At 41.1% G+C, this 26431-nt stretch overlaps 1 protein-coding gene across 1 annotated transcript in view; it reads right to left on the bottom strand.

Moving 5' to 3' along the window:
• LOC145347729 (nardilysin-like) overlaps positions 1-24886 on the bottom strand; it is a 97787-nt gene extending 72901 nt beyond the window's left edge. Inside the window, exons 1-10 of the mRNA XM_080195472.1 lie at positions 24327-24886; positions 17969-18203; positions 13037-13118; positions 11979-12132; positions 9249-9322; positions 7294-7389; positions 7077-7199; positions 6091-6148; positions 4921-4994; positions 3866-3935 (exon numbers count right to left, since the gene is read on the bottom strand). Coding sequence (XP_080051598.1) covers positions 3866-3935; positions 4921-4994; positions 6091-6148; positions 7077-7199; positions 7294-7389; positions 9249-9322; positions 11979-12132; positions 13037-13118; positions 17969-18203; positions 24327-24505 — 1145 coding nt within the window. The 5' untranslated portion in view covers positions 24506-24886. The remainder of the gene's footprint in view (positions 1-3865; positions 3936-4920; positions 4995-6090; positions 6149-7076; positions 7200-7293; positions 7390-9248; positions 9323-11978; positions 12133-13036; positions 13119-17968; positions 18204-24326) is intronic.
• Between the last annotated feature and the right edge of the window lie 1545 nt (positions 24887-26431).

Below are 26431 nucleotides of genomic sequence, written 5' to 3'. Positions count from 1 at the left end.
AATAGCTTAGGTTAGAGGGTCATTAGATTGGTTCCACTGGTCGGCGCAACATCGAGGGCCGAAGGGCCTGTACTGCGCTGTAATGTTCTATATTCTATCCCCATAAGACCATATATTTATCCTGCTATTCCCTCTAACTTACACATCCGCAACATTAAAGGGCAATGTAGCACAGCCAATATACCTAACCTGTACACCTTTGGACTGTGGGGGGAAACCAGAGCACCCAGAGGAAACCCATGCAGACACATGGAGAACATGCAAACTCCACACAGACCATGACCCAAGCTGGGAATCAAACCCAGGTGCCTCGAGTTGTGAGGCAGCAGTGCTAAATACAGTGCTACACTGATCTGATCCTGATTTTTGCTTTTTAATGCACACTTAAGAGACTAAACCAGTGTTGGACTGTATAAGCTTTCTAAAGGGTATGGGTGTAATGCCAACCAGTATCAAACCATTTTTGAATGCTATCTCTTGCCCAATGGATTTCCTGAGAAGTTTAGAAACTTGTCAAGTATTTCTTAAATGTCATAAAAGAAACCCTGCTCCTATTTGGAAGCAGGGATCTGGAGCATGAATCCAAGAACATACGTACAATGTTCAGTTAACATTTAGGGTGATCTGTAGCATGGCACAACTAACAAATTTAGTTTGTGTATATTATTTGTGTACACAGGTCACTGAGAGCGGCAACGCAGGTGGAGAAGGCTGCCTTCATCGGCTGGGGCATTGAGTTTAAAAATTGGCAAGTCATGTTGCACTTTATAGAACTTTAGTTAGGCCACACTTGGAATACTGTGTTCAATTCTGATTGCCACACTACCAGAATGATGTAGAGGCTTTGGAGAGGGTACAGAAAAGATTTGCCAGGATGTTGCCTGGTATGGAGGGCATTAACTATGAGGAGAGATCGGAGAAACTTGGTTGGAACAACGGAAGGGTGACCTGATAGAATTCTGTAAGATTATGAGACGCATAGACAGAGTGGATAGTCAGAAGCTTTTTCCCAGGGTGGAAGAGTCAATTACTAGGGGGCACAGGTTTAAGGTGCAAGGAGATGTACGAGGCAGATTTAAAGGAGATGTGCAAGGCAGACTTTTTTTTTTTTACAGAGGATGGTGGGTGCCTGGAATTCATTGCCAGGGGAGGTAGTGGAAGCGGATATGGCAGTAACTTTTAAGGGGCGTCTTGACAAATACATGACTAGGATGGGAAGAGAGGGATATGGTCCCTGGAAGGATAGGGGGTTTTAGTTCTGTCGGACAGCATGGTCGGTGCAGATTTGGAGGGCGGAAGGGCCTGTTCCTGTGTGCTGTAATTTTCTTTGTATGGTGAATTACATTATATAGATACTAGTCTGACGTTTCTGTCCAACAGAAGTCTAAGGACATTTAAAAAAGCTGAGAAAAACTATTAGAGTAAAAGGGAACTTTAAGAATAATCATAAACAGTTTACACTGGTATATGTAAGCGTCCAGTTTCATTTTAATATAAATGAAATAAGTCAAAGTGTTGCTGTCAAAACACATGCTGCCAAAATGCATAAATGATTTTCAATATTTTTGGTGGATTAAAATGTACTGTAGCACTGCTGGCACTGATTTTGACTTGCTAATACTTGCACAGTCAAATCAAGGAGATAATCATATGATTTATTCACTAATTTGTTAAGAATTGAGAAAAATTAAGATTAAACAATGAAATTGGAGAAAAATAAAAAGGGTTGATAACTGCAGCTATCTGATGGGGTGTTTTGATATGCAAATTAGCACACCAGTGAGAAAAGCAAGTGTTTACCTATGGAGATGCGGGCGTTGGACTTGGGTAAACACAGTAAGGAGTCTCACAACACCAGGTTAAAGTCCAACACCAAATAAACCTATTGGACTTTAACTTGGTGTTGTGAAACTTCTTACAAAGAATAATATAGCCATTGTAAGATAACTGGAGAAAGGGACACAGCTGGTTAGGTGCATTGACCTGAACAGGCGATGGAGTGTGGCGACTAGTAGAATTTCATAGTAACTCCATTGCAGTGCTAATGTAAGCCTTGCTTGTGACAAACAAATGAACTTTTCAGTCGAAGCATCCACCATCACAGCCACAACCAGCTACAGAAACCTGAAAACAAGTTATTGCTAAAAGGCTGTTGTTTAAAATCCAAAACTTGAACAGAGAAGATACTCCTTAATGGAAACTGAAGACAGCTGTCCAAAACATGGACAAATAGCCAGCGTGTTGTAACTAGTAACATTATGTTAGATTTAGCTCATAGAATATGGTTGTATAATACGGGATGTTGTTTGGGAAAAAGGGTGTCTCAAAAGTTCAGGAAACGTAGATAGTTGGGATCAAGGGGTGCCTTCATAAGATACTGTGTATTGCCATAGTTAGATGCATTGCTGTAATGCATTGCAGTCCTTCTTGTCATGTGCTTTTTTTAAAGTTAATAAATATTCTTCATTAATTGATCGTAAAATGACTGCCTGCTCCTTGCTGGTTTGCAGATCTTTTCTCGCAGTATACCAAATTGAAAAGATACACCACTAAGAGCCAGTTACCCTTCTGGGTTATCGTAATACATAGGAACAGAGGTAGGCCATTCAAGCCCATCAAGTCTGCTCTGCCTTTCAATGAGATCATGACCAATCTGATATAATCTTCAGCTGCATTTTCCTGCCTTATTCCCATAACCTTTCGATTCCCTTATTAAAAATCTGCCGACATCAGTCTTGAACATACTTCAAGTGCCAGTCTCCACAGTTCACTACAGGAAAGAATTCCACAGATTCATTACCGTCAGAAGAAATTCCTCCTCATCTTTGTTTTAATGGGCAACTCCTTACTCAGAGATTATGACCTCTGATCCTAGACTCACTCACATTATCTATCATGTCAAACGTGCTGAGAATCTTGTAATGTCTCAATAAGGTCACCTCTCATTCTTCTGAACTCCAACCTACTTAACCTCTCTTCAAAGGAAAATCCCAGCAATATCTGGGATCAACCTAATGAACCTTTTCCAGGCTGTCCCAATGACAGTGCATCTTTCCTTAGGCCCTCACGTTTAACATCAGTGCGGTCCTTAAAATTCTGAGAAAAATGGTCCCTGGATCAGACAAGTGGAATGGAGAAATTACATCTGTTGCATGCCTTTTGTTTTGTTAAGAATTTATGTGTGCACCTTGTGGATTTTAAAACTGCACAGTTATATGATGATGGAGACCTGCTGAGTCAATATGTAGATATTAAAGGGCTGCTGCTCAAAACAAATGGGATCGTTGCCATGGTCATATAAATTTATAGCCCTTTAAAAAAAAATGCTGTAAAACTCAGCATTTTTCGTTTTTGCAAAAGAAATGTTAGAAAGCAGAATTATTGACAGACAAGAATGAAAGGGCTAATTTGGCTATATATAAACACAAACCAGTCAGAAAATAGCAGCATTTTGCCTGGACCTCCATTTGATGGCTGGCAATAAACATTTTACTTTGTGAGAGAAAAGAATAAATCACAAAACTTCTAACTCAGAAGCCAAGTATTTTGGACAAATTTAATATTAGCCAAAATATAAAATGCAGATGCATGCTAAAATCAAGCAAACCTATGAAGAAAGAAAATAAGATACATGTAAAGCAAATAGAAACACTTCAAATGCTGGAAATTGGAAATAGAAGTAGAACAAGCAAGAAATACACAGCAGGTCAGTTAGCAACAGTAAACAGAAAAGTTATGACATTTCAGATTGATAAATTCATCAGAGGAGTCAGAGTAAATCCTTGAAAAATGTTCCCATTTGTTTATATTTAAATGCTTTTCAAAATCCAAGTACCCTGCTCATACACAGTAACAAACGTCATACCTGTAATACTGCTTCTGGGGTGGAAGTGACCAAGTTATATTCAGAGAGTGAACTTTCTTCACAGGAACAACTGTTAGATAAAATGGTTTGTCAATTTATGCTTTAAGGATAAAAGTTTAAACACATCTATTACAATCGTATGAAATTTGTTATGCACAGATTTATTATTACCGGGCGGCACGGTAACAGTGGTTAGCACTGCTACTTCACAGCTCCAGGGACGTGGGTTTGATTCCTGGCTCAGGTCACTGTCTGTGTGGAGTTTGCAGCACAGTAGCACAGTGGTTTGCACTGCTGCTTCACAGCTCCAGGGACCTCGGTTCGATTCCTGGCTCAGATCACTGTCTGTCTGGAGTTTGCACATTCTCCTCGTGTCTGCGTGTGCTCCGGTTTCCTCCCACAGTCCAAAGATGTGCGGGTTAGGTTGATTAGCCATGCTAAAAACTGTCCCTTAGTGTACTAGGATGCTTAGGTTAGAAGGATTAGTGGGTAAAATATATGGGATAGGGGCTAGGTGGGATTGTGGTCGGTGCAGGCTCAATGGGCCGAAGGGCCTCTCTGCCCTGTAGGGTTCTATAAATTTATTATTCTACAGTTGATTTTTGGAATTGACAACTATTTCATGGCATGAATTTTAAACACTAAAATGTTTGATTATAAAGGAACATTAATTTCATATGCAGTGAAAATCTGTCAGAGATGGGATAGGTATTCCAAAAGAAGGCATCCAGACTTGACTTCTTTTTCCCCCAAAACATGACCAAATATCATTTTCGAACCTCTGTTACTTTGCCCAAAAACAAGTACATAGAAGACCCCCAACTGGGACTTGAATCTTAACTGATTATTTTCCTTTCATTTAGCCCAGTCTTGCAATTGAGAAGCAATTAAACTCTCAGGTGTCGGAAAAACAAATTGTGCCACTGTGAATACTGAAGTTCACAAAATCATACACAACCTGCAGAAACTCAATTAATGCCAAATCGCATTTTCACACTGAGCTAATAAGGCATTTCAGGGCAACAATGTATTATTGGAAATTAATTTACACATACCTCTATAAAGTTTATTAAAAGCAGATGTATCAAAGGGATCCCTGGCATCGGAGAAATCTGGTTTCGGTAGACCACTTCATTTATGAGACATTAGGAGAAAACAAAGATTTATTTTGTAATTTTATTTTTAGAAATCTTTAAGGTTTACATCTTGCTGTTTGAGACAAACAATCTTAAGGCAATAGTCCATTTGCTCTAGCAACATGGAGCTAATGATTACATTAACCTGATTGTTGAATTTTTTGAGCACATCATCCCATATAAAGCAAGTGCCCAATAGATCCCAATCCACAACCGATGCACAATGGCCACAATGTGCATACTGTGGCATCTCACCAATCCAAGGCCAAGAACAGCAAAGGCATGGGAAGGCCACCACCTACAAGTTCCCTCCAGGTCATAAATCATCTTGATTTTGGAATATATTGTCGTCCCTTCATCGTCACCAGAGTTAAAATCCCAAAAACTGCTCTATAACATCTACACCACATGGAATCAGCAATCAAAGGCAGTAGTTCATCTTTTGCTTCTCAAGCACAACTGGGGGTGGATATCAAATGTTGGCCTCACCATCCACATTAAAAAAATTGTTCTTGGGATTTGAAAAAGCTGTTTATGCAAAAGACAATTTCATTTGACTTGCATTCTTTAAATCAACATACATGTGTTTTTGATCTTCCTTTAATGACTGAGGAAATTTCTCCTGTGGAGAGCTGAATTATGCAGGCCACAGAAATCTCACATTCAGTCCCCAGTCTCTGTGGAGTTTGCTAATCTCAGCCATGATGGCAGTAGAGTTAGTACCAGTGACCTCAGCACCACTGTATAGAGGCGGAAAACTTGGGATGGGGTGAAGTAGAAGGGAAAATAGCTGGTCTTGATCACTACCCAATTATCCTCACTGAGAATCTGGGTGTGGAGGTATTAGTTTAGGGGAGGTTTAAGATCACCATGAAACCCCGGAGAATCAAATAGCTTGTTAAAGGTCATTGCAAAGACTCATATATGAATGTTAATCAGCTGACTGAAGTATTAAAAGATGGCTACTGCCCAAGGAAGTCAACACACCTCAGGAAGAGCAGGTAAAAAAAATATTGAAAAAAAAGCAGGAACTTTTAAAATATAAAATCAAATATTTGATTTTGCAATAATACACAGAACTGGTCTTACTTGTTTGGTATTGAGGAGAATATTTCCTTCACCCAATCTTCCAAAGTGTCCAAGGTTTCTACAATTATGCAGAAGGAATTAGCAATAGATCAATTACATTAGTTTCATTAATTCACAAAATTTTAGCAATAGTGTAACCAATTGTCTCAAATGGAGAGAGATGCCTATGGATGGGTCTTTGTGACTACCGCTAATTATAGAAATCATAGATGTGCTCTTGAATATCTTGAATGAATACTAATATACTGCCTTCTGATACATTTGATCGAATCCACTTTTTCTAAAATAGTTTTAAACTTCATGAATTCTGTACATTTTAATTTAGCTATAACCCTTCTACTTACTTTAATGTAACACAACTGTTTTCAATCCTGACAAAATAATTAAGTATCTCTATTACAAGTATTTCCAATTGTTATTGCATAAATTATAAAACTAAGTATGAAATTTACAGTTAACTATACCCAAATTAATCATCACAGTTTCTTCCCCAACAGTTGCTTGCTTATAGGCTTTGCAGGTAAAGACACAGTCAAGTATAGCCTTCAGGTGACGTGGGATTAGAGGCTTGAGAGGTAATTGAGTCAGGGCAGACAGGTATAATTCACATCTTACAGCTAGAAACACATACTGCCCTTGTGTCTGTATCTCAACCATAAATGATGTTGAAACCCGCCTAACAAATATTCACTATAAATTTCTGATTATCTATATCTGCACACATTTCCTATCAATTTTTCCCCAGTTCCCATTATAAATACATGAAGGAAACTGCCTTTATAAACCTATTACATTAATTATACTATCTGTGGTGGAGGCTCTACAATGACATCTAACAGTCATAAAATTACAGAGTAACAAGTTTGTATAAGCAGTCTGCATAACAAGTTACATTAATAATTTGAACAGCTTTGAAAATTATATAGTATAATTAGCCAAACAACAATGAAATGTAAAACAGTTTAAAATGAGCAATCAATATTCACCTTTGGACTGGACAGCCAGAGTCATGTAATGAGCAGAGTAATGTTGTTTACAAAACTCTTTAAGTCTTTCATAAGTGTCAATGTTCTGCTCTTTTGGTTTATGTTTCAAAGTCTGAGCATTTCCTGTTGATATTACAAATAAATATGAATCTACACAATAAAAAGACAAACAAAGCTTTTAAAAAAGCCAGGGAGGTAAAAGGAAAACAGATCTCACCCCAAAAGAATTTCCCCATTGGATGACCAGGTCGAGCAAGGCTTCCAAATAACAATTCTTTCCTGCTAGAGTCAGATGGTGATGCAAGATGAAACTCTGCCCAAAAGAAAAACGTGAAGCTTTTGTTAAACATTATTAGTTTTGGTCCTTTTCATTCCATTCTTTCATAGCATGTAGACATTGCTGTGAACCCAGAATTAATTGCCTTCAAGAAGCTAGTGGTGACCCATCTTTTTGAACTGCTGCAATCTATGTGGCAGTGTCTGTATATCTAGGATGCTTTTACAAAGGGAATTCCAGAATTTTAATCCAGCAACTTGGTCAGTCAGTTCCAAGTCAGGATGGTGTATGGCTTGCAGGGAAACTTGCAAGTGATGGTGGTCACATGTATTCCAGGTATTAACGATTATGTATTTGGATAATGCTGTCAAAGCAGACTTGGCAAATTGCTGCAGTGCAACTTGTAAATGATACACACTGCTTTAACTGTGCACCAATGATAGAGGGAGTGAATGTTTAAAATTGTACCAACAAGTAGACATCGTCATCCTATATGGTGTTGAGCTTCTTGAATGTTGGTGCAGCTGCACTCACCAGACAAGTGAATGAGCATTCCATCACATTCCTGACTTGTGCCTTATAGATGGTGGTCAGGCTTTGGAGAAATTAGTTACCTCCCACAGAATTCACTGTATTTTTATGACTATTTCAGTTCAGTTTCTGGCCAATGGTAACCCTCACTGATAGTGGATGATTCAGCATAGAAAATGCCATTGATTGCTATGGGGAGATGATTAGATTCTCTCATGTTAGTAGCGATGGTCATTCTCTGGTTAGCACTGTTTGGCATTTACCAGCCCAAACGTTGCCTTGGTGTCAAGGGCAGTCCCTTTCAGCTCACCTCAACTTTAGTTCTTTTGTCCATGCTTGGATCAAAGTTGTCAGGAGGTGAGTCGTCCTATAAGAACACAAACTGTGCGGCCAAAAGTAAAAACTGATGTAAGTGTTGCTTGATAGAACATTTTCAATTGCTTTGCTGATGAATAAGAGTAGACTAATGTGACAACAACTGGCTGGGTTGGATTTGTCCTGCTTTCTATGGGACTTTCCAAATTGCCCTGTAGATGCCAGTATTGTAGGTTGGCTAGGGGACAACTATTTCTCAGAACAGGTCTTCAGTACTATTGCTTTTGAGTACAATTCAGTGAGGATCAGCATTACTGTTTCTCATCTACATAAATGATTCAGACCAAAACCATTGTAAGTGATTATATTTTCTGAAAATGTAGCACAGACAGATGATGCAAAATATGGAAAACAATTTGGATCGGTTGTTAGTAACTTTGCTGTGTCAGTACCCAATATGTTTTTTGTGATGGTGCCAGGGCCCTTAGATTTTGCCACACCCAGTGTTTTCAACCATTCAAATTGGCTGAAGATAGGCATGTGATGCTGGGGAGGAGGTCCAGATGGATGATCCACTCAGCACTTCCTGCTGAAGATAGTTACAAATGCTTCAGCATTGTCTTTTGCACTGATGTGCTGGGCTCCCCTACCATTGGGGATGAGATATTTGTGGAACTTCCTCCTCCAATTAGTTGTTTTAACTGTCCACCACCATTCATGATTAGATAGCTCTAGATAGCAAACTGCAGAACTTAGATCTGATTCGTTGGTTGTGAAATTGCTTAGCTCTCTACTGTATGCAGGGTACATCCATGTCGTAGCTTCACCAGGTTGACACCTGTTTTTTTTTTTAGGTATTCCTGCTTCTGACATGACTCCTGCACTCTTCAATGAGCTTGTAACAAAGACTGCTAGAAATTATAATAAATTAAATGTGATGGCCACAAGTTCAAATAGATGCAACAGTAAATTATGGTTAAATGGTCATTTTTAACTCTGAATTGATATAAAGCACTAATAGCAAAAAAGATGCTGAAATTGCACTTTACCACTATCCACTGCTTCTACTTCCCGGTCAATGGTGTCTTGAATCATTAAGGGGCCAATGAAAAACTGTGCCCATCTGGAAGAAATGCACAGTAAGACTTTTTTCTGAGTACAAAATATCTCCACTCTCAGCACAACACCAAAGTTCAGTTTTTAAAAGTTATTGATGCCATGATTTTCCCCATAGAAAAAAGAGATTGTTTACAAAAAAAGGCATAAAGACAAAAAAGGGAAGTGGCAGAAAGCAAGTCTTTGAGTACAGTTCAGTGAGGAGCAGTATCACTATTTCTGACCTATGTTATTGATAAAGACCAAAACAAATTGCAAGTTGCTTCTCGGCCTTTTGGCTAAGGTCAAGTGTAGTATCGATATGCTGTACTCAGTTGAAGCCATTAGGTTACATTTTAGCTTCATTTGAAGCAATTTTTTCAAGCGGCATCTCAGCTTTTTGACTAAGATGCAAATAAGATCAAGCCTTGGAGGATGAGCTATACTTACTCCAATCAGTTTAGATCATGTAGATCAAGCCCAAGACAGGTGGTGAGAGCCCTGTCTTGTCAGCTTGGATCGGGACTGTCTCAACTTGTTGGGACTCTGAATTGGATTTGATTTGATTGGATTGAATTGGAATAAAGTATAAAAAATACAAATTGCAAGTCGGTCATATTTACTGAAAGCATAGCACAGGCAGATGATGCAAAATAATTTAGATTGGTCGTGCCAAAATTTGCTGCGTCGCTGCCCAACGTTTCTGTCCATATACAGCACAAGATAATTGAGTTGGGAGAAAGACATCTTGTGGCCGTCTGGTGGTTAAAGCCTGCAATTACTGTATGATATTTCACTAGAAAACTAAATGAGAAATGTTGACGAAGCAATTAAATAAGGTTGGGAAAGCAGAAAATAAAGATGAGGAATCCAAAAATCTAGACTTCACGTCAAAACCAAGTGACAGACTGATATCATACACACCACCATATACAAAGGTGAAGGAAAAAAAACTTCCACAAGTAGTAGTTATTTGAGTCTTTCATAGCAGGCCTATTGTTTCTTCGATTAATTAATGCCTTGGTTGGAGTGGAGGTCTCAAAACAGAAGATTCTTAGCAAGTTGCAAGATTCAGGTGAACTTGAAAATGGAACAAGCTAGGGGAGAATTCTTCTTCCACTTTCAAGGGTTGGGACTTTCTGGCCCCACTCCGCAGCGTGTTTCTCAGTTGATTGGTGGCAAGATCTTCTGGTCCTGTGGCTGTCAATGGGATTTCCCACTGAACCCACCCCCTGCCACTGGGAAACATGCAGTGGGAATGGACCATTGACATACAAGAAAATTCCCCCCCAAAAGTTGTTTTATGTAGGTTTCGTTGTAGTCTTGTAGCTGGTTTGATAGCTTTTCAGAGGATATATCTGGCATTTCTGGTCAGAATAGTTTCTGCTGCTATTTTTAAAAAGAAACATGGCTGTCCTGTCCATGTAACCAAGTCCAAGATCCTTTTCCAAATCAGAAGGTGTGTTAGATCAGTAAACACCGAGTTTCAGACAGCAGAGCTCTTTGTTTTTGGGATGAGGAGCCATCACAATACAATGAAAGATTAATGGGATGCATTTCATATTCATTTACCCCCGAACGGAACATGGAGAAGAGTTGTCTGCCAACACCAATGTTTGTTTAAGAAAGGACCAAAACCTACAATGAGATCTGTGAATCTCACGTGGCTGCAAGATTCATCACTCAGGTATTGACTGCAGACTCTATTGTCAAACAATTCAAATGCCAAAGTCATCCCGTGTTATGCACCTTTAGATTATGTATATTTATTTAAAATATAGCTTAAAAATTTGTCATACCTTCCATACCTGTATTAGGCATGAAACTACTCTTCTCTTATTACCACTACCACTCAAGCCTGCAGTAACTGTTCCTGGTTTTGTGGTAATGCACGTACAACTTAACAACTAGTCAGAGCTTGCAAGGCACATGCTCCTTTTTAATTTGTCCAACTTGCAACAAGATCCCAAATAGGTGCAAAGACCATCACTGGGTATTTAAATTGATCAGGAAATAATTTCAGGCAGCTGCCAGGATATGTGTAAAAACAGAGAAGGTCAAATATGGCAGCAGTGACACACATTAGGTGCTGGACCCAAACAGTGACTTTCATTGCGCCTGCTTCACACCTTAAAAATGGGTGTTAATTCCAGTTTCTGCCCTAGTATATTCAAATAGCTTTTGCTTACAGGAGTAAGCCAAATTGATAACTTCTGCTCCTATTTTGTACGTTTGCATGAGACATATCAAATGACAGAATGTTAGATCAGGCCCAACATGTAAACTGACATCCAAATAGATGAAACTGGATTGAATACGCAACTAAATTTGACACTGCTGGACGTATCCTGTTACTCATAAGCCAAAAAAAAAGCCAAAAATACGCAATGAGTGGAATTAAATTACCACAGGAAGATATGAAAAGGAACCAGGGAATTCTAACCTAACATGAAGCTTTGAATAAACAAAGAATATGAAATAAAAAAAACTAAGCGGAGTGCAGATCTACACAAAATAAGACTAGTCTGACCATATTCGCTATGTTCACTTTTGATTACTGCACCACATAGAACCCTTGTAATCCAAGACATATCAGCAGTATACTCTCTTGAGTTAATTAGTAAACATAATCCATAATAATGGTATTGTGCATCAAAAGACTAAGGGTTACTGGATATGCTTACCTATCAAGGGCCTCTTTGAAATATTTTCTCTGGATGTCAAACTGGAATACCGTGTATTCACAGTCAGTTGAAGCATTATCACTACCACCATGCTTTTTCAGGAAGGCATCAAATCCGTTCTCATCAGGATATTTTTCACTGCCCATAAACACCACTAACAAGAATCAAATGCATAGAGGAAATAAAGTGCTGAAATGATAGAACTCAATTTATAAAAACAAATATTTTATTCCGTAAAAATCAATTTCACCCATGCTCCTGTTTCATACACTGATATGATCAAAATATATGTTCCAACAATTAGAACTGAAAAGTTGCTTCCAATTTCTGTATTTTACACTAGCTTCCACTAATAGTGTTTTCATAATAATAAAATTTCCAAAGGTGCTTTATGGAGCAGAAGATAACAATAGTGATGGAAGGCAATCGAGATCAAAGATGTATATTATGAGGAAGCGCCAGCTGATGGTGAAGTGGGGAAGGTACAGTTGAAAAGGAAGCCGGAGTCAGGGAACAGAGGGTGTTTGTTAGGAAAGGATGTGGTCATTGAGAATAAACAAATTGAATGCAGCTTTGCAGCAAACTGAATGTACATCAGAAAAAAAATGCGTTATGCTTGTAATAGCAGATGGTTAGCAGAATTCATGTTGGCACTTTAAACCTGAGCAAGCAGTCAAAACCTTCAAGAGAAGATAGGGGAGACTTGGTTGAGAACCCAAATTAAAAAATACATTGACAGCATGAAAGTCCACATTGGTAAATCTACATTCAACCAAATATTTTGAAAGCAATTTCACAAATTTACCTCAATTTCACATATCAGTAAGCTTGCTGTAGGTTAAAAGGAATAACTTGTGCAAAACAAATCCGAGATCAACTTGCCCAGACAAACAATAGACAAAAAAAATTTGGTTACGTTAACTCAATTAGCTCATATTAAATGGTATCCAAATCAATTACTACATCTTTGTTAGCATTAGCACAATAATACTATGAGTATATTTAAGGGTTTAGTGCCAAACATAATAAAAGATGAACTGTGAAAAGATTTAACTCACTGTGTTCCAAAAAATGTGCCAGTCCTGGAAGATCATCAGGATCACTAAAACTTCCAATCCCAACACAAAGAGCGGCTGCTGACTACAAACAATTAATGTAATTAGTTGTAAGCATAAATTAATCAGTTAATTTTCTACTTTCTTTCATACTAGAGAAAATACAGATAACTTGCTTGTCGGCATCTGTCAGTGATGTTCTGAAACTAGATCAAAGAATAGAGGGCTATGAGGAAATGGTACACAGAAGAATTTGAGGCCGGCATAGATTAGCCATGATTGTATTGAATGGTGGGGCAGGCTTGAAAGATCTGGTTGCCTACTCCTGCTTCTATATCTTGTGTTCATGTATATTCTATCCAATTCTCTGACCTGCCACCCATCTTGGCAACATTACAAGTTCTTTGTTGTTTGATACTATCTTTATCTTTCTTAAACACCTTTCCTTGCAATATTTGTTTCTCGTTGGAATGTATCTGTTCTGTGTATTCTGAAATGTCCCTTAAATGTCTGCCATTGCATCTTTATTAACCCATCCCCTAACTTAAATTGCCAATTTACTTTTGCTAGCTCTGTTTTCATACCCTTTTAATTGTCCTTACTTCAGATTAAAACATCATCTTAGACTCACTCTTCTCTCAGAGATGAATTGTAAAATTCACTCACATTATGATCACTGCTACCTAGGGGCTCCTTCACTATGAGGTCATGAATCCTCATTGCACAATACTCATCCAGGGGGCACACATGCAAATGATAGAGTATTTGTAATTAGAAATGCACAGCAGCAATTGGAGATGCAAGGTATCCCAGAAGGCTGTTGGGCAGGATGAGATTACACATGTAAGGAGAGATGAAAACAATTATAACATCATGGCGTTGTTTAACTGGAAACCAATGCCAGGTCCATGAGCACAAAAACTTAGAAGCAAGTTAAGACAAAAGCATTAGAGTCCACATGACCACAAAAGGATAGAACAGGGAAACTGGCCAAAAATATGTTGTAATAGTAAACTTTAGGGGTAATAATATGGACAAAGGCAGGCTTTAGCAAATAAGCTAAAGCAAGGTGGACAGGTGCTAATAGATGATCTTCGTGATGGTGCAACTATGGTGGGAAGCTTACCTCAGGTTCAAAGATGATTCTAAGGTTGTGAACTGTCCAGTTCAGCCTCAGTTGCCAGGGTGAAGAATGGAGCCAGTGGCTCGGGGACTGACAACAGCTTTGGTCTTCTTAGTAATGAGGTTGGAGGAAATTTCTGCTACCAATGCCAGACAAACAAATAACCTGACAGTTTAGAAACAAAAGAAGAAATCGAAAGGTGGCGGCAAGGTAAAGCAGGGTATGATAAGCCAATAAACAGAAATTAATAGGACAGAGGGTGACACGTAGTTGATAAGAGATGGGGGCAAGGAGAGATCAGACACAGCAGTAGCAGAATAACAAGCGAGTGATCGCTAAGCTACAACTGGCTAGAAAAAAAAGAGTGGAAGAATGTAGGTGTTTCTCATATACCTGGACAAGAAGGGTGAGGCACTGGAGAAAGATGACATGATCAACTGTGACAAAGGAAAGATTAAGAAGGACATGGAGAAATAATTTGCCTCTGTCACAGTGACACAGGGTGCCATTAGTAACTTTGATAAAAACATTTCAGTGGCAGAGATGTAACTTGACTGGAGGGATTCAAATCTGGAATCTTGGAATTATGGACACAGATTGGGGACGGGATAAGATTTTTAAGGGAGAGAGAGAAGAGGGAAAGGGTGGCTGAACATGGAGCAGTAGTTCATAAAGACAGCAGGATCAAGGGCTATGTTTTTGAGGAGTGGAGTGATGGCAGATTTGAAGGAATGGAGGTACCGGATGCAAGGAGAGAGAACAGTGGCAATATCATCTAAGATGGGAGCAAGAAGCCTGCATAGTGTGCAAGAAATGATACTTTTCACTGTATCCAGTACATTCAATAAATCAAATCAACAAGAGAAGATAGACGATCAACAGTTTAGTGGAAATAGTACCAATGAAGCAAGAGACAAGTCTGGTGCACAAAATGAGCTGAAAGGCGAGATAGGAAACAAGAGACAGTCAATTCAATGGTCTCAATCCCAACGACAAAGAAGTCTAAGGGTTCCTCACACCAGTTACAGGAGCTGAACGTAGCGAAGAAGGGGAGTGGAGTTTAAGAAACAGCTTGCAGCAGAGCAACCGAAAAAAAAAGCTGGACTCTATCTTTGAGTTCCAGGTTGATTTTTGGATAGTCAATAGTTTTGACAGATTGATGGAAGATGCTATCAACAGTGCTTCTAAACAGCAGTTATTTATCAATAATCTGCTCAACAACAATGTCTGGGTTCTGTCAGGGCCACTTGACTCTAGGTCAGGGTTCAAAATACATGGAGGTATCAGTGGGCAAATTCCTCCTTGAAATATCACTGACATTGCAGCACGGTGACACAGTGGTTAGCACTGCTGCCTCACAGCACCAGGGTTCAATTCCCAGCATGGGTCACTGTGTGAAGTTTGCACATTCTCCCTATGTTTGTGTGGGTTTCCTCCAGGTGCTCCAGTTTCCTCCCACAGTCCATGGATGTGCAGGTTAAGTGGATTGGCTATGCTAAATTGTTGCTTAGTGTCAGGGGAACTAGCTAGGGTAAATGCATGAGGTTATGGAGATAGGGCCTGGGTGGGATTGTGGTTGGTGCTGACTCATTGGGCTGAATGGCCTCCTTCTGCACTGTAGGATTCTATGATTCTATAAAGAACAGAAAGACTGAGGAGAGAAGAAACCTGCAAATGGAGCACTGGGACCAACAGCATAGGAGAGACAGAAAGAATTGAAAACAAAAACAAAAGCCTGTTCCCAAATCAAAGAGAGAGAGAGAGACAGTAACAATTCTCTTAGAGCCTTAGAATATATGGATAGTTGATACTTTCCTTCTCTCTCTCTTCCCCCTGCCCCAACCAATTCTTTGAGTTGTGTGTTTTAATATTGAAGGAAGAAGAGGGAGAGCAACAATTCCTAGCAGCCTATGGGAAGGATATACTGAGGTGACTCTTGTTCTCAGCTATTTATAAATAAAGTCCTCTATCTAAAGCCCTTCATCCTTCTCCTAGTTACAACAACCCTTCTTCAAGTTCCCTGCCCAAAGGCAGGTCTAACCCACAGCATCACAATCTCCACCATAGATTGGGCAAGGGAGCAGGTCGCAAATTCAGCCAGGAAGGAACAGCGATCAAAACCCAATTGTTTCACGTCAGCCATCCAGCCAATTGAATCAACCAATCCCAGCCAAAGAGGTTTTTTTTGGGCTGTGTTAGCGAAAGTGAATAGATTTAGTAAAAAAGGAGTTAGAGCTAACACCCCTTCGTTAGAATAAACAGCACATGCGAGTCAAATGATTCTACCCTGAGTGAACTATACACAACCCAAAGAGATCAGCAAGAACACCCTTGGTTGTTTACATAAGAGCAGATAATCTCTAGTTTGGAGCAGATAATAGACCTGCTTCTGGCTGAAGGTTTAATAATAAACTTTTCAAAAATGTATTCGTTCAAGAGATGTGGACACATTGGCTGGGCCAGCAATTTATTGCTCATCCCTGAAGGCACTTAAGAGTTAACCACATTTCTGTGGATCTGGAGGTCACATGCAGGCCAGGCCAGGTATGAATGACAGGCTTCCTTTCCTAAAGGACAATAGTGAAGCAGATGAGCTTTTGTGACAATGGTTTCATCATTAAACTTTTAGCTCCAGATCTTCATTGAATTCAAACTTCACCATCTGCCACGGTGGGATTCAAACCTTGGTCTCCAGAGCATTACCCTGCATCTCTAGATTACAAATCCAGTGACAACACCACTAACCCATTGCCTCCCCTCAAGCCAATGTAACCAAGATCAGGATTTTAAACAATGTTCTGTGTACTGACTAACTGTATAACACGGTGTATCTGTGACTTGGTGAAGAGTGCTATGCTAAAGGCGAGTGCTACTTTGGAATTTTCTCTGGGGCAGTGCCCTTCCCACTTGAATCATGGATAAATGTTTGCAAACTGTCTCTGAGTCTCCTGTCGTTAGTTGTGGTTGGTTGGAAGAAGTCCACCCCAACAGAATGAATGTGTTTTCTTTAAAAAAAGACGCTTCAACATGTAGAAAAAGTGGAGTGTTCAGTCAATCCAGAACAGCCCAACCTCCCAGGCCTTAAATTTGCTTTAACATCAACCATTGGAAGAGGATGCTGGGAGCTGCATGTAGAATTAAGGAAAACTATTTAATTGTTGCATTCTTGGGCTGCAAGCTCAGCACCTAGTCTCTTGTTTCTTAAATGTCCCGAATGGATTACTTTACACCTTTGAAGAGCCCCTGAAAACCAAAAGGGCTGAATTCTAAAAGCAAGATGACCAGTGACTGCCTTTGACAGCAAGGCCATATTTGGCCAAGTATGGTATCAAAGAGCCCTATTAAAATTCAAATTAGAAGGAATTGGATTGGAATCAGAGGAAAATTCCGCACTGATTGCAGTTACAGTTCGCACAAAGCAAAATAGTCATAATTTATGGAGACCAATATCTCAGCCCAGAACATTACAGCGGCAGATTCTCAGGGCATCATCAATTGCCTTCCCTCCATCAAAGTCAGAGGCAAGGATGGCAGTGAATTCAAAGGAAAGAGGGCACGGTGAATGGAAATATTTATATATTTCTTAATTTCTCATTGTCACAATGTTTTGTGCTTTGAAATGGCGTGGGCAATGTAAAATTTAAATATGTTTGCATATTTTGAGTTCAATTCTTTTTATAATGACATCTTAATCATCTCCACTATTTCTTGCAGCACATCAGATTGTAATGGTCATGAATGAGGATTTTCACAATCCAGTGCCACTAGAATTTAATTACAAGCGAAGATTCAGTGCAAAAGAAAATTTTTACCTGTTTTTCTGAATTCCTTTTGCTTTCAGCACACGGCCCACTCATACTTCTAAATTCACTGTATTCCAAATCTTCCAGAGATTCTTCTATTGATTCATCATCAGAAGCATTCTCAGAGCTGTCATCATCACTTTCCTCTTCCTCAATTTGCATGTCCGAATCAGACGTTTCTGCTCCACCAGTAGTCAAATCAGAGATTAAAAGTGCACTTAAACCATTTTCCAGTTGGATATATCTGAAATATATTTTGAAAGTGTATCTTAAAGTGGATTAATTTTCCATATAAAAATATATTTCATACCAAAAGAACTCTAAAATGTTAGCATTCATTTGTTCGTAATCCCATCTCATTTTACCATTGCTTGACATTTTATTTTAATTCATATACTGAGAGCTTATACTCATGAATGATATTAACACTGCAGAGACTGAGACAAAAGTGTAACTTAAAGTAAGTGAATTGAATGTCACATCAGGTACAATAAGAAAGAGGAAAAAGACTGGATGAGTGAGAAAAGACAGAAAAAAAGTGCATTTGTAATAGCTAATTTTGAGCACCAGAGAAGTTGACTGGGCCCGATTAACAATCCTCACTGCTAAAGGGGAACTTAAGACTTGAAACTAAAATAAAAACAAAATACAGCGGATGCTGGAAGTCCAAAATAACTGAAAGTGCTGGAAATATTCAGCAGGTCAGGCAGCATTCCTTCTGAAGTCATATTTAATCCAAAATGTTAACTCTGCTCCTTTCACCATACATGCTTCCAGACATGCCAAGTTTTCCTAGCACTTGGATTTCATTTTAGACTTGAAACTATTTGATTTAGCTTTCTGGGGCAAGTTTGCTTCACATGTAGCGTGCAGGTATCCTTGGCAATCAAATGCATCAATTGGCACTAAGTTTCAGAACCTGCTGGTGTTTTATTGGTTAATTGTCAGGGACACAATGTTGTTTATTTCCCCAACAACATACTTCATACATAAAATTTTCTAAAAGCAAATCACAAAATATTTCAACTTGAAAAAGTGCCTTAAAATTTTGACAATCTGCTCAGAGAACCATATGACAAGATCTTTTATCCACAAGGCCTCTGGACATTATGTGCAGACCACTGCAAGATGGTCTTGTAATCAAAGGTGTTTTCTACATAAACTTTTCCACAAGGAACATATGTTGTTACGGCAAAGTCCAACTGCTTGGAGTGTTCCACAGCAATATTGAGAATGGGTAGAACCTCAACACAGAGACACTTGGGCCGGAACTCTACCACCTCATCTGCCACAGAATTGGAGTGGATGATGGTCCGACAACAGAAATCTCCATTGACTTCGGGCATGAATTTCCGGTCTCATTCCTGTGAGGCCATAAAACCCACCCTTTGTGTTTGCTTACCAAGGGGCTATGCACAGTTTGAAGCAGACTCAAACATAGGTAAACATCAGAATGAGAGAGATGTGGGTTGCTTGCTCCCATGCCCTGCCCCTCAGTCAACCACTTCCGCTTACACACCCCTGCCCCCTCAAACAAATGCACCCACTCATCCACCCTTCAGCTGACAATCAGCTCGAGCTTTGCCCAGTTTGTCAGATCATTAAGATATTTGCAGAGTCTTGTTGCTTTCCAGTGGTACATCCTGAGTCAAAAGAAATCAGACAAAAATTCTGGACTTCATGAAGAATTATAACCTATTATGCTCAGTTGGCACTCTAGCAATGTGGGTCACATTTATATACAAAGCTCTGCAAAGGTATGACACTCACTTCTGCAGGTTATTTGAACAATATAGATCATAGTCACAAGGAGGGGTATCACCACTGAAGGAATATTTATAGTAATTCAGTAACAGCACTAAACAATTTGGATCTATTACATGATTAAAATACCACAGATGCTGGAATTTGAAATATAGAAAATGATAAGAGAAGGCGATAGAAAATGATGGAAAAAACAGAGTTAATGTGAACTCTGCAGATGCTGCCAGACCTGCATGGATCTACTGCATTCCTGTCAAAAACATAACAACAAAACAGAACTGCCATGCTCACTTGGAGTAACCAAAGATATAGATCTATCACACTCGTATACACTTTATACACTAAAAGGGAAAACTATATTGTAAGTGTGAATTTATATATTCACCTGGACAATTGCATTGTAACAATATGGCTATGTTACTTCAGGAATCTAAAAGAATTACTGACAAGAACAGCATTTTTCCTTTACCAAATTAAAGGATATTTGTGAGTTAATTGGGTTGCCAACCGTACAGCTTTAAAGGTCACTTTTACTGGTCCCAGTTTTCTAAAATTTTAAACCATGTTAAAATTCTCAAACAACTAAACTGGGATTTGAATACCCATTTTCTTTTCATCCACTTCCTTGGATTACTAGTCCAGTTGTGGAGATGCCAGCGTTGGACTGGGGTAAACAGAGTAAAAAGTCTCACAACACCAAGTTAGAGTCCAACAGATTTATTTGATAGTAAACGCCACAAGCTTTCGAGATCTGGGCTCCTTCTTCAGGTGGGTGAGGAGCTGTGTTCACAAACAGGGCATACACAGACAAACTCAATTTACATGATAACGGTTGGAATGCGAGTCTTTACAGGTAATCAAGTCTTAAAAAGGTACAATTTGAGTGGAGAGAGGGCCAAGCACAGTTTAAAGAGGTTTGTATTGTCTCCAGCCAGGGCAGTTAGTGAGATTTTGCAAGCCCAGGCAAGGCATGGGGGTTACAATGTTACATAAACCCAAGATCCCGTTCGGCCTTTTGACTAAGATCAAGTGTAGTATCTGTTCTTAGCCTGGGGCTTGGATTTCGCAAGGAGCTATCGGATTTCGATGGGCGTTGTGGATTGAAGAAGCAAGCGTCAGATGACCGTTTACAACACTTGAGCTCTGCTGCTATTGGTGGATCTTAATGCTGGTTTCAAGCCTCTGGCTTGGACCCAACGCCGGTACAGTACGACTCAGTGTTCTCAAGCTATGGCTTGCAGCTGCATCAAGAGCTACAGGCCACGGGCTGCCCAACACCATCCGGGTGAAGGCTTCGGGAGGAGACTCGCCCGTGGGCCGCGACTTCATCGTGAAGAAGGTACTGTTCGAGTGCTGCGGGTTCCAAGCAGCAGACGTCGACGGTGTGGCTGAATACAGCAACCAGCCCTACGTGGACGTCAGTTTCAGGAGCCTGTCAGGGTGCCTCAAGTTCCTGACAGCCCTCAAGGAGAAAGGCAAAGAGGGGCCCCTCTCCATCCTGACAGCGGAGCCCCTGTTCACCGTGCCGTCCCAGCGAACCGGGTTATCACGTTCCAAATGCATAACCCCTACGTCCCTGCGGCTGATGTGCTGACGTTCCTCTCCAGGTACATAGAGCTGAAGGGTGAGAGTGTGGACGTGATGGACAAATACGGGATCTGGACCTGTAAGAGACAGGTGAGAGTGACTCTCAAGACTGACCCCAACGGAGGCCTCCTGCACCCGCCCTCCAATTTTGCCATCGGGGGAAATCGAGGCTTTCTGTACTATGCGGGACAGCCACGAGTGTGCCGAATCTACGGCAAAACCGGCCATTTTGCCGCAAGCTGCAGCACCACCTTCTGCAAAAACTGCTTGAAGGAGGGGCAGGCGACAAAGGACTGCAAAGACAGCAAATGTTGCAACCTGTGTGGAGAGGCTGGCCACGTTTACAGAGCCTGCCCCAAGCGGAAGGTCACTTATGCCCAGATCACCAGAGGCGGAGTGAAGAAGGCAAGCGCCCCTGCCACCTCAGAGGAAAAGACCACCGGTACAGAAGCAGGCCCAGAGAAAGCTTCTGAAGGACAAGTGGACCCCCCAGTGCAGCAGGAGGACGCATCGTCAGCACCACCAGCAGAGGGCACAGAGGCCATGGAACAGGAGAGCACAGATCCTGAGAGCCCCTGGCAGTGTCAGACTTTTTACAGTGCGTCAAATCCAGGAGAAACATCCAGAAAAGGAAATCCGTGGCAGCTAGAGCCTTGAGTGGTGACGTCTCCTCAGACGAGGAGAGAAAAGCTGCCAGACGACAGAACCGCAAGAGGCTCAATTTAAAAGCAGCGCTGGATCCACAGGTGACAGAGACAACCGACGCCATCGCAGCACCATCCGGACGATGGAGGCAACACTCCGGCCACGGCGATCCCGACTCCGCAGAGCAGGAACAAGAACGCTGACACCGTCCAGTACGAAGACCGGCCAGCAACCCCAGCACCAACCGACAGCCACATGACTCCGACGATGTCACCCGGTCGCCAGCGGGGATCTGAGGCAGGGTCGGACAGTTACATCAGCCCTGCCGCCCTGCAGAAATTCGTCAGCGCCACAGGAATGCAGCACCTGGTGCATGCTGACTGACGGACATGCAAGAACTGCCAAATCTCTTTCTACTTTAAAAATTTCTTTAAAGTTTGCCTCAGTTAACGTACGCAGTGTCAAAGACGGGTTGAGATGTGCGTCCACATTATCTAAGATCCTGTTTGAGGCCATCCTCTTGTGTGCAAAACTTGCTATCAGCCTCTGCTCAGCGATTCTGCGTTGTCACGTGCCGTGAAGGCCTTGGAGAATGCTTATCCGAAGATCAGAGGCCGAACGTCCATGAGTGCAGAAATGTTCCCCGACTGGAAGGGAAGACCCTGCCTGGTGATTGTTGAGTGGTGTTCATTCATCTGTTGTTGTAGCGTCTGCATGGTCTCCCCCATGTGCCATGCCTCAGACATCCTTGCCTGCAGCATATCAGGTAGACAATGTTGGCCAAGTCACAAGAGTATGTACTGTAGACCTGATGGATGGTGTTCTCATGTAAGATGATGCCATATGTGGCAATGATCCAGCACGTCTTGCACAGCTTGCTGTGGTAGGGTTGTGTTGTGTTGTGATCAATGTTCTCCTGAAGGCAGGGTAGTTTGGACTTTAATCTGGTGTTGGTGAGATTTCTTACTAGTCCAGTAACATAACCACTACACTAGCAATCCAACATTATTGGCGTGTACATCAAGGGATAACAATCTCCGTAAAAATATATTTTTTATGCTGATAACATCATAATGAAGGAAAAACTTGCAGTTACGTAGCACGTTTTACATCTTGAGGAAATCTAAAAGCACTTCACAGCAGTTTTGAGTAATTTAGATGTATTGTCATTTAAGAAAACAGACCCACTGCCGTCCATAAAGATAAATAGCCAATTTATTTGTACTTTTGGGGTTGCTCACGGGATAAATGTTGGCCAGCCTACAGGAGAACTCTCCTGCTGTTCCCATGGGATTTTCTTCTTAGCCATTAAGAAAGCCCTCGATTTAATATGGAATCTGGAAGATGACACGTCTGTCAGCGGCACTCTTTTAGTACTATATTGAAACGTCAGGTCACTACATGTGCTCAAAAGAATTGAACCTAAAATCTTCCAAGTCAGGGCTGGCCCAAAGTAGATTAATGTGGCATACAACATTCATTCTGACATCATAGGAAACCACTCTGAATTGCATGTTTCAACTTAATTTGTGTTTAAACAATTTAAAATTACCCTTTTACTTTTTGATTAACCTTCAGATGAAGTAAATTAAACGTGCAGCAAGAGTGAAAATCGATTTATCATACGGTAATATCGGAGATGTAACAATCGTATTCAAGCTCAACATCCACCAATGCATATCATAAACTAAGTGTCAACTGAACTCAGGAAATAGATACAAGCAAAACTGTGAGGTCAACCATTACTTCTGAAGATAGTGATCATATCTTACAAACATTTTAATTTCGAGAATCATTTTTTTGCACAAAGTAGCAAAGAATAAATCTTTTGGTATAGTTGATAAACTAGTTTCCAAATAATCTGTATCATCTAGGTCCCTCGACAATGTTCCATATTCAGGAACACAAGGTTCTGGAGGTGCCACCTATTTATTTACTATTGTTTCTTTCATTCTCCGTGTGAAAAGTAACCAATTTTCTACCCTAGCTGAAATAATGGTTCCAGAATCCTGTTACGCACATCAGTACATTTCCCTATTTATTGAATGTGAACGAGATGCGATGAGGATGAGACTAAATGCAATTTGCCCCCATCTGAAAACAAGGTCGCAACTTGCTCTCAGACTTTCGCTGCAAATTGCCAAATAAGAGAACTTTTCCAAGGCAGTAGCTTCCCGGGTATCTCTGCGACCGTTTCGCCTTCCTTCCCCCCCCCCCCCCCAAGGATGAATGGTTAGGAATAAAATTCATTCTTCAGATGCTTTAAAATGAAGGACAGAAGATCTGATTGAAGGAGAATATACCGTTGGAGGAGTGATGACCCTCTGGGTGAGCAGCCTGGCTCGAGTGGGGGGAAAGAGGTTGACATTACCTGTATTCTTTGGGGTCATTGGGGGATTTGACAATGTCGGGATCGCTGCGGTTTGTCTCCAGTTTATATTCCACCTCCTGCGCCAAGGTGTCTGCTACTGCTGCGGCCGCCGCCGTGTAGTTGTCCACATTCTGAACCGTATCCCTGCTCGACGCCTTCGACTTGTTCCTCACGGGCATGACCGGGTCCCGCCGAACACACCGAGGAAGCGAGAGGCACAAGACGGCAAAGGCGAGCTTGCGGGTAGCGCGGCGGACAGATGCCAGTAGCGCCAGCGCCTGATGAAGGCCTCAACCTCGACCACCAACACCGCCGTCCAGGCGGCCGGCTTTAAACTCGCGAAACGGCTAAAACGCTGCAACAAGACGGTTTAGAAAACGTAATCAGGCTCCGTTGTAATGTTAATAAATAAACAAACAAACGAGGTCCCCCCCTCCCCCCTTGGCGGTCAGCCAGTGGAAATTGACGGCTGTCGCCGGTCTAATTGCTTCGCTGGTTGTAAGTTGGTGATAACTGGAGCCACTAGGCCACGAGCGCTCGTTCGCCAGGAGAGAGGGCGGGGAGGGGGGGGAGTTCAGTAAACCGTCAGCACGCGTCTACCAAACCACCTGCACTGGGTAGTGAAAGGGGGCGGAGTCAGCCCGCCCTCCTCACTCTGATTGGCGCTTTTGTATAAAGCCGCTACTCTGTACGGTTCCGTCGATTGTCAATCATCGGCCGCGACCATCATGTTAGGTTGAGAGGCTTCGCGGCAGAACGCGCTGCATGTCTCTCCTTTCCCCCCCCCCCCGCCCCCCCCCGGCTCCGGCCAGAGAAAGAAACTCAAGTTGTGGAATTGCTCTTTCGGGAAGGAAATCTGCCACATTTACCTGGTCTGGCCTATATGGGATTGTAGATCTACAGCAGTGTGGTTGATTCTCAAATGCTCTCGAGGATGGGCAATAAATGCTGGCTGGCCAACATCCCTTGAAGGAATTGAAAAATAATATTAAGAGGTGCAATCATCTGCAAGGCTGACTGCTTCCCCCAACATCAAACTTCACAAAGTGTCTGTTACCCCCCCCCCCCCCACTCCGACCTCGTCGTCCATGGCCTCTGACGCCATTCCAATGAAATTAACTTGGAAGAACAGCGCCTCATCTTTCCACTTTCCTCCCTTCCCGACGACACAATTCAACAATTCAACAAAGAGCATTACCCCGCCTGCTCTTTTGTTAACAGCAAATTAGTGCGGATGGTGGAATCCGAAACAACAGAAAATACTGGAAAATCTTAGCAGGTCTGACAGCATCTGTGGAGAGAGAATAGAGCTAACATTTTGAGTCTAAGTGACTCTTCATCAGAGCTAAAGGCAATAGAGAATAGGATAATGTTTATCTTGGGAGGTTGGAGATTGACAAAGATGTCATAGACAAAAATATGAAGGGAATGTAAATGGTGGTGATTACCTCGCTTAATTTTTGGATTTTAGCTGCTAGTGATGATTTTGCTTTTCCCCTTTACACCTCCACTGGATCTATCTTTCATTTCTTTTCTGTAACAACAGCAGTACAGCTGCAAATTGTCAGTTACTAAAGGTGATAAAGAAGATCAATTTCCTACCTGAGCATAAAGTGATTTCTGCTCTTAAAATTGTTTAACACATTCCAATTCTTGTGGTATTTAAAACATATCCATTTTTCTTGCTTTGTTCGAAACTCCCAGAACATGTACACACTATTGCTTTTGACCCATGTGTAAAATGATTGGTAAAAAAAGAAGCAATTTCGAGGATGGGGAATTTTAACCTATACTGAACTGAGATTGAGTCCCTGAAGAGGGAAATAACCACATGGTTAGTAAATCGCTTAACTAAAACCTTCCACATACTTTGATCAATATGCCTTGTTTGGTCTTATATGTCTAGTACTTTAAGATGGCGCTGCACAATGCAAGCTGGTCTCAGTAAGATTTACACCTTGCTGAAAGTAAATGCATGTCATATGGTTAGGTAATTTTGGGTCTTTTTCACTTGCTCAGAGAAAGTAGTACCAGGTCTTCTCCTTGCAGTCCTTGTGATGGCATTCCCACTACGATGTGGATAAGGAATTCAAAGATAATAATGA

The sequence above is a fragment of the Carcharhinus amblyrhynchos genome, chromosome 9 (genome assembly GCF_965287045.1).
Source record: "Carcharhinus amblyrhynchos chromosome 9, sCarAmb.v2.hapA, whole genome shotgun sequence".
NCBI lineage: Eukaryota > Metazoa > Chordata > Chondrichthyes > Carcharhiniformes > Carcharhinidae > Carcharhinus > Carcharhinus amblyrhynchos.
Note: the sequence above shows the minus strand (reverse complement) of the source record. Positions and strands in the feature narration are given on the sequence as shown.